This window comes from Eucyclogobius newberryi, unplaced genomic scaffold (genome assembly GCF_026437365.1).
Source record: "Eucyclogobius newberryi isolate DKJ021-1_F unplaced genomic scaffold, fEucNew1.0.hap1 SCAF_5, whole genome shotgun sequence".
In the NCBI taxonomy this organism is placed as follows: Eukaryota; Metazoa; Chordata; class Actinopteri; order Gobiiformes; family Gobiidae; genus Eucyclogobius; species Eucyclogobius newberryi.
The window spans coordinates 10,182,569-10,191,651 of record NW_027316167.1 but is presented as its reverse complement, the minus strand read 5'-3'; the positions used below and the strand labels follow the sequence as shown (position 1 = coordinate 10,191,651).

General features: G+C 36.9%; 1 protein-coding gene across 2 annotated transcripts; it reads left to right on the top strand.

The window, feature by feature from the left end:
* Nucleotides 1-2,454: 2,454 nt before the first annotated feature.
* Nucleotides 2,455-7,745, top strand: mibp2 (muscle-specific beta 1 integrin binding protein 2). Of its 2 annotated transcripts, XM_072464916.1 has the most exons (8): nt 2,455-2,722; nt 3,857-3,947; nt 4,165-4,213; nt 5,512-5,698; nt 5,780-5,851; nt 6,634-6,740; nt 7,282-7,375; nt 7,451-7,745. In XM_072464916.1, the coding sequence occupies exons 1-7, from the start codon at nt 2,697-2,699 to the stop codon at nt 7,365-7,367; spliced, it is 618 nt and encodes a 205-aa protein (XP_072321017.1). In that variant the 5' UTR covers nt 2,455-2,696; the 3' UTR covers nt 7,368-7,375; nt 7,451-7,745. The 2 variants fall into 2 exon arrangements, with proteins under 2 accessions (XP_072321017.1, XP_072321018.1); XM_072464917.1 differs by lacking the exons at nt 2,455-2,722; nt 4,165-4,213.
* The last annotated feature ends 1,338 nt before the right edge of the window (nt 7,746-9,083 follow it).

The window sequence follows — 9,083 nt, the reverse complement described above, 5'->3', positions numbered from 1 at the left end:
CAACGATTGTGACTAGTCAACTATAAAAAACAATTGTAATCGTATTTTGATCATAATAATCTGAACTGTACAGACTCTAAAACACAGACAGCATACTATTACTACTACAACTAGCATCACTGTAACAAACCCGGTAATATTTCTTACTGTAAGTTTGAATTTTTCCTTCCAAAATGTAAATGTGGCACAGTGGCAGAGGGGTTAGCACTCACACCTCACAGCAAGAAGGTCACAGTGATGACTTTACCTCAGCAGCACAGAAGGATGTGTCAAATACAGAGAATAACTCGCTCATGAGGAATTAACCTTAAAAATCATTGCTTTTTAAACTTTAAAATAAGCCCATAGGAAGATTTGTCCCACCACTAAATCCAGATGCATCTTTTATTTATTATTGTTTGAGTTTGACGCCGGGACTTGTGTCTGCTCCATCCAAACTTTCAGTTCGCCTCTAATGCAATATTAGGGCCTTTTGCACATACAGTTGGAAATACCGGGTCATTCACTTGTCCAAACACACGGTGAGTCCAAAAGCAGACGACTCACACACTATTTATTCCCCTAAACGTAATAGTTTATGCAGACACTAACCATGCAAAGGGTGTATCCACGCAGGCGGTTTAAGGAAAAGTCCTGCGGCTGCTCTGTTTTTGAAGCGAGGCTCGCCCAGAACAGTGGTACAAATGACCAAGAATGTGTTAAACCAAAAGGGCTTAGTCTCAACATCCAAAATATTTACGCGGAGTCGGTGAACAATGTGTTTTCATTAACGACCCACACTGTACAGACATGACACTTCTGAAAACAATAACAGTCCATTTAGGAAAACTGACCATGAGCACTGGTGAAAATGACCTTGAAGCTCACTGTCCCAGGCAAACATAAGAGACAATATTTCAAATTCCTGTCTGTTTGTCGTGTCAAAATATAAAATAACGGATTAATATGTTTTTGTGATCTATATGATCTGAAACGTCCATAATTCTGTGCATTACTTAAGATTTTGTCCTTCCAAATCTATCATTTCTAAACCAGATGTTACGTCCAGACAGTTACTCGACTAATTTCCCCAAATACTTTTTTACAACCATCTCTGCAGCTCCACCAATCCGGCCTGTATGTCGGTCGTGATCACATGCAATGGTATTTATGTATTTATTTATTTATTTGTCTATGGGAGTTTTTATTTATTTATAGGAGATCCTCTACTGAAAGTGTTTTTCAGACTTCCTATAAGTGATCTGTTCTTCTGTATCTACCTGCGTTGCACCAATGAAATTTCCCCATGTGGGACAATAAAGTATTATCTTATCTTATCTTATCTTATGAAAGTGTGAAAGGCACATGACTGGAGTTTGTAAAAAGGCTCCTGAAGGACCCTCAGACCATGAGACACAACAGTCTCTGGTCTGTCTCTGGTCTGAGGAAACTAAGATTGAACTCTTTGGCTTTGGGGTCATGTCTGACTGCTCATCTCCTGACCAGTACCATACAGAGTAATAGTAACAGAGTAAATGTAACTGAGTAAACATAACTGAGTAGACTAAATGTAACTGTATAAGTTTAACTGAGTAAATGATTAACTGAGTAAATTTAATTGGATAAATGTAACAGTAAATGTAACTGAGTAAATGTAACTGGAGTAACTGAGTAAATGTAACAGTAAACGAGTAAATTAGTAAATATAACTGAGTAAACGTAATGTAAATGTAACTGAGTAAATGTAACTGAGTAAATATAACTGAGTAAAAGTAACTGAGTAAATGCAACTGAGTAACTGAGTAAAGATTACTGGATAAATGTAACAGTAAACGTGATGAGTAGATGTAACTGAGTAGATCTAACTGAGTAAAAGTAACTGAGTAAAAGTAACTGAGTAAATGTAACTGAGTAAAGATAACCGGATAAATGTAACAGTAAACGTGATGAGTAGGTGTAACTGAGTAGATCTAACTGAGTAAAAGTAACTGAGTAAAAGTAACTGAGTAAATGTAACTGAGTAAAGATAACCGGATAAATGTAACAGTAAACGTGATGAGTAGGTGTAACTGAGTAGATGTAACTGAGTAAAAGTAACTGAGTAAAAGTTAAGATAAGATAAGATAATTACTTTTACTCAGTTACTTAACTGGATAAATGTAACAGTAAACGTGATGAGTAGATGTAACAGAGTAGATCTAACTGAGTAAAAGTAACTGAGTAAAGACCACTGAGTAAATGTAACTGAGTAAAGATAACTTAAAGAGGAAAGTGTCTACATGGTGCCCGGCTCTGTCCGCTGTGCACATTTGATGACGTCATTTCCACGCTCAGTCCAGTGTGGCTCCTGCACAGAGCGCGCGCTCCTCCTGCGGTGTGCTCGTAGTGAGGGCGTGGTCTTTGTGGCCCCTCTCGCCTCTGATTGGCTGCACGGGGCTTTCCGCGCGGGCGTGTGTGCTTAAATATCCAATCACAACCCTCGGTCCCGGTATGTCTCGCAGCCCTTGCGCCGTGCACATCCTCTCCGGGTGGAAGACGCGTCCGAGTGACCACGCTCCGTGCTCTGCCTTATTAAAACTCAACCCAGGTGCCATGGAGGAATCAAGTAGTTGACCGCTGTAACCTTCTCTTTTTAAGTATTCTTCCGTCCGTTCACTGGTTTCAACGGCGACTTTTTGAACCTTTCCATACGATCACCAGAAAAGCTACAAAGAATCATGAAGTACATTATCGGCATCGGCGGGTGAGTGCGTTTTCCCCATAGAGAATGAGTGAGCGGCTAAAGCGGCTAAAGCGGCTAAGCACGTCGGGGCCTACTACACGTGTCTCAAGACCAACACGGAAATGCATCGGTTTGTTCAATGAAAACGATCAGAAAACGCAACAATTATGCATTTTTTTTAACCCACTCTTTACTTTAATTTCGCGGTAGACCTCTGTAATGGCACAAATAATATCCTTTTGAAAACGCGTATTTAAATCTCATTGGAATTTTGAGTAGAAATGTCGCTTTTATTGCTTAAATGTAATGTTAAACAGTCATTTCTGCACAGTATGATTCATTTTGAATGTTTTAAAGTAAAATGGGCTACAACGTGTGACTTTAGTGACTCCAATGTGAAGTCCAGGTTGTGTATGGACCGCCACAGTCTTCAATATCAATGAAAAAGACTGTATTGTGCTGTAATAACCGGGTCTTGGAGGCGTTTGTTGACATTGACCGTATCTACAATGCAGAAGACACTGCTTGCTCCAGACCCACCCTTTTATGATGAGCTTAAATTTTAGGTTATGTAATGAGAAAAGTGTACAATTGCATTTCTTCACTCAAATTGTAATATACAAAAGCATATTCAAATTGTAATGTTGGGCAGGATGGCCTGAAATCACCAAGGGAAGTGGTATAATTTGCCATGGGAAGAGTGCATTTCCCTCAATCTCAGTTGAGCAACAATTGTAGGCCATATGTCCATCAATGCCTAAGATAAGATATTCCTTTATTGTCCCACATGGGGAAATTTCATTAATTTTAAATGTACACTTTTTGTTTTAAGATGACAATAATTTAATTGGGCTTCTAAATTAGTCAGTGTTCTGCCGATAATCGTTTAGTTGTGATTAATCGGTTTAATTGTTTCAGCTCTAAATTGTGTGCGTTTGTGGAAATTGATAGGTCTTGCATGTCTGATAATGCATTACAATTTTGTAAATCTTGACCTGAAAAGAACTATTCAATTGTGATTTTGAGAAATTCCAACAGCTTTCACTACACTGTCACGGAAACTTTTTACGATCCGTTATATGATCTACTACTGCGTTACAACCTTAAATATGAACATTTTGTGACACTTTTATGACTTTGTTGTTGTTGTTGCAGTGTTACCAACGGAGGGAAAACCACCCTCACCAACAGTTTGATCAAGAACCTGCCGAACTGTTGCGTTGTGCACCAGGACGACTTCTTCAAGGTGAGTTTGACCCAAATGCCACGTGTTTCAAAAGTGAAGGGATTGTGGCTAGGTTGTAAAAAGGCTCGGCTTCCTTTGTTACTAAATATAGTGTCTGTACAATGTGCTCTTATGTGTCAGAGCTCTCCTTTAAAGACAGACTTAAAGGAAATGGTAGGAGAAGTAGTAGTACTACCGTAGTATGTGCTTCGGTACATTTTATCGATGTATGTTTCAGCCACAAGATCAAATTGAAGTTGGCGAAGATGGCTTTAAGCAGTATGATGGTAAGCTTGGGTTTTGTGGGGACCTTGTGTGTTTGTTCAACCAGGATTGTTATAGAAGACGTTTCTGTCACTATTTGCTTGTTTTTTTGGCTTTGTTTTGAGCCAACAAAAAAACGGATCAGAGTGAATTCCCTGTTTACCCATTAAAACTCGTATGTAAACATTGCATAGTTTACATAAATGCAATCTTATCTGAAATTGTTTTATGACCTTTAACTGATACTGACTCTTCACATTAATTCATTGTTGAACTAATTTACTGACTAGTTCAAACCAAAAACGTTTACCATCTTATTTAAGTAAGTTTTTTTAAGTATTCTAATTTGTACAGGTTCGAGCCAGTGTTCTCTTCAACTATTTAATTTAAGGATACCACTTATGTTTTTAGCCTAATGTTAACCAGAAATGGCTCCTAATAAAACAGTGCTGAAGTTTTTTTTTTTTTTTTTTTTTTTGTCAGCAATTTGTACACAATGTAATTTGACAATCCTTGGACAGAAAAAGATGCCTTAAAACTGCAATTAAGACTTTTTACGAGAGGAGTGCAGATTGAAGATAAGCAATCACTTTAATAATACAGAAGGAGATTCTTCTGGGGGGGAAACGTCACGATTTAACGATTATTCGCGACAACTGAGACCGTGTCCACAGTGAAATCTTTAATTTTCATTCAATCTTGTGAACTACTATTCCTCAAGTTTACACCAGCTTTATGAAAATTAACTCGCAATCGTTCAAACTAGAGATAGATATATATATATATATATATATATATATATATATATATATATATATATATATATATATATATATATATATATATATATATATATATATATATATATATATATATATATATATATATATATATATATATATATATATATATATATATATATATATATATATATATATATATTACCAAAACACTTATAAAATTGTCACATTATTTATTAGTTCTTATAATGGCTTTTATCTGGATTTTCTTGACATCTCTAGCCAGAGAAGCCATTAAAAGACATGAAAATGATTACAAAAATCCTTTGTCTCAGGCACAGCTAAACAGAACAGTTTTGAGCTTAGATTTGAACACTGGTCAGAGCAGAGTCTTGGCTCATATCTTCACTGCAGATGAAAAAAATACATAATTGAACTTGACTGTAACAATCCTGGCTTGTGATCCCTGCTGTTCTGTTGTGTGCTAACCATCTGAGTGCATGCCTCATCTGTGCACATTTTTCTCATCGTCGTGTGTCATTTCCTCACACACTTTGGCCTTTTTCTTCCCGCCCCCGTAGTCCTCGCCGCCCTGGACATGGACGCCATGATGAGTACCATCTACGCGTGGCTGGACAACCCGGTGAAGTTCGAGAAGTCTCACGGCGTCAACAACACCCTGGATGACGAGATCGTGCCCAAGTCCAACCAAAAGGACGAGGAGACGCACATCCTGATCGTGGAAGGCTTCCTGCTTTACACCTACGGGTAATTTGGCGCGTGGACTCGGCGTTTCTTTGGTTTAGAGGGACAAATAATGCTGAATCTTACCGTCTGTGTCCTCTTTAGACCTTTGATCGACGTGTTAAACCAGCGTTACTTCATTTCCATCCCGTACGACGAATGCAAAAAGAGGAGGTGGTAAGTGCACCTGTCACTCCATTTTGAATGGACTTTAAACTGCTTTAACCATGTCATAATTATGTCCCCTTCTCCTTTTAGCCACTCAATGTTGTATTTACAGTGTTTCTACATGTTTGAGTCATTTTTATTCTCCTGTTTTCAAAATGTTGTCAAGGTCCTATTTTTGCAATCTAAAACTAAATGAAAAGTACTCCAAAGACAAGACAAAAAACTACTACTAAAATTATATGCATTTGTCAGCTAAAATTATGTCATTTTTTCATTAACTAAAGTACTGAGATTTTCATCAAATATTACAAACTAAACATAAATTAAAGAGGCTACCTGTAGGTCCAAGTTGCACTTTTCAGTCCCAGAGGCTCAAACAAGAGCAAAAAACAAACTACAACCAATAAACATGTCTGTTGCAACGCAATATAATTCATTAGTTAAAATAAATTGTCTACTAAAACTTACGGATTTTGATAGATAAACTAAAGTAACATTTTGAGTTGGTAAATCTAGCATCGAATTGACCAATTGCAGAGTATTGCCTAATCTTCATACTTACTAATGCTCCTCCATGAATCCCCTGTCACTTGTACTTTTCTGTTTTATTAATGTCTCAATCCATTCAGTAACTTGTCTAACTGTTTTCAAGTACCAAAGAAGATTAAGCGCAACAGGAATGTGTACAAAGTCTTGTTTTACTATTTATAACTTGGTCAAATTAGGGAAGTCGATCTTAAAGCTGTTGTCTCATGTCCTGGTTTCACTGTTCAATGTCTTTTCTTTTGTAGCTCAAGAAACTACAGCTTCCCAGATCCACCGGGCCTGTTCGACGGACACGTTTGGCCCATGTACCTGAAGCATAAGACCATCATGGAGACATCTGGAGTTGATGTTGGTACGTTTTACTGGTCCAGACCTGTTAATGACACATGAGCTGCTGCTGCTGCATTCAAATGAAGATGAATTATATTGGAGACCACAGTGAACAGAATATTAATAATCTGCTCTAATACTGATTAATTCATTGTTCTAGCTTTTTTGTAAATTCTAGTTTCATTGTAAACGACCCTAGTTTTGAACCCCTGCGCTAGTGAATGGCCATTTTAGTGTTTTGTGTGATTTGATTGTGTTTAAAAAATCGTTCTCCAATTAGGCGAAGCTCAACTGTTAAGTATAGCAAAGCTATCAGTTCCTTGTAGAAATTGCAACAATACTAATTATTTGGCATCACTTTTACATAAAGACGTAAAGACATTGACTTCAATCTCACTTTTCAATAAGATCTCTTTTTAATTTAGTCTCAAACAAAATCTCAATCCTCAAGTCTGAGCTCGCACGATTAAATGTTTAAGCGGTTTCGATCGCCTTTTCCCTGTTGAATATTCAGAGGCTCGTACAGTTAGTTTATAATGCATTAACCATGTTTGCCTTTACAGCGCAGCTAGATGGAACCAAGTCAAAGGAACAGCTGTTCAACTTTGTCTATGGCGAAATCCTCAATAACATCCAAAAATCTCACTAACGACTATGGTAAAAAAAATCCCTTTGTCATCAGCTCGCATATTATAAACTCATTTATAATTGGTGTGTTTTGTTCCTGTGCAGGTCCGAGCGCGGCGAAGAGGAGCATACAGCCTGTATATCCAACATGCAAGAAGCAACACCACCGCTAGCCTTAAGTTAATACCTGGCAGCTCTTTGGCTGACTGCTTTTTTTTTTTTTTTTTTGTAAATGTTTAAAACGGCATAACAAACTGCTTTTTTTTTTTTTTTTTTTTTTTTTTTTAATTTTATACCAACCATATTTATTGCTTATTTCAGCCTTATTATCGAGACGATGGATATGTTAAAGAGGGGGCTTGCATTTGGCTGTATGTCAATAAATTATCCTCCAATGTCATTTCTTGTGATTATTGCATTTTACATCCAGCTCAGTTCTGTCTGCGTTCATTAAGATCTATAGTGTTTTGGCTGGACTGACTGTACAGGTCAGATCTGTGGAAAGCCTGCTCAGAAAAGTCACAGTGCACATAATACAAATTTAGCAGGTCAAATCGCAAATGCAGAATTCTTTCAATATAACACGTTCAATGGCGTCACTAAAGGACATAACCAGGTTTAACGTTTGTGAATGTCTCAAGTTTAGAAGCAAAAGGTGATCTGAGGTACTTAAGCAAAAAGAGAAATCTGTTGCTTTTGGGACATGTTAATTTCCTATCAACTACAATGAAGTCAAAGTGAAAAGCTGTTTCTTGCCTGGTGGCTTTGGGAGCATTTCCTACATAGACTTTACATCATAGAAAGCTTTCTTGCATAAAAAGTGGCTTAATCTGTCAATGCACACGTCATTAAAATGGCATTTTATCTTCTGGTTTGGGTACATCGAGTCTCATACGGTCGCTATCGCGCTCCCGAAGGCGTCATGTGGCACAGATTAACGCTGATCCCGTGACCTCCAAGTACACCACCTTATCCAAAACGCAGTCGGGTTCAAAAGTGAAAGTGCAGAGAGGAAATCGATGTGTCAGAGGGCAGTTTGGGCCAAATCTCACTTGAACGCTAAAGGTAAATAAATGAGCATTTGTGAGTAGAGTCGCTATTTATTTATGCTTTTTCATCACTGATCTAATATAAAATGATATGTCTCCTACTGATCTAGTTTTCTTTTTTCCTTCTGTTTTTCTAAATTTAAAACTAATAAATTAAATACAACATAAAATTCAAATAAAATAGAGGGAACATCCAAAGAAAAGAATATTAAGGCACACAGTCCAAATTAAAGGTCCCATTTGGTCAAATTTGTCAATTTTCAAGTTGAGCTCAAATGTGATTCCCATTTTCTATATGTCAGTTATAATGTCCTTAATCGTCAGTTTAATTTGTTGTACATTTTGATGTATTCTTTGTGTATTCTGGGCTGTGGTGGAAAATAGTAAGTCAAAAATTAAACAATGTGTCGGTAGTTTTACAGCTTTTACTTTTACCTCACTACATTTGAGAGCTACAGGATTAGAAAGTAAAAAGTACTTTTCTTCACTGTTTGAGACCACCTGAAATAAGAGATTTTTATTTTTTAGCACGTTCATAATTTGAGTTGACGTGCCAACTTTAAACAAACAATTCTTTGTATCCAGATCACGACTTCTGACACTTTAATAGTTCTCAAAATCTGTGTGAAATACTTTTAATTTTTACTCTAAAAGTCCATTTATAAACAGGTACTTATATACTTTTAGTA

Coding starts and splice junctions, on each gene's coding strand:
- mibp2 (XM_072464916.1), top strand. CDS start 2,697: ATGAAGTACATTATCGGCATCGGCGG. Junction 2,723..3,856: donor TACATTATCGGCATCGGCGG/GTGAGTGCGTTT, acceptor TTGTTGTTGCAG/TGTTACCAACGGAGGGAAAA. Junction 6,741..7,281: donor GACATCTGGAGTTGATGTTG/GTACGTTTTACT, acceptor TTGCCTTTACAG/CGCAGCTAGATGGAACCAAG.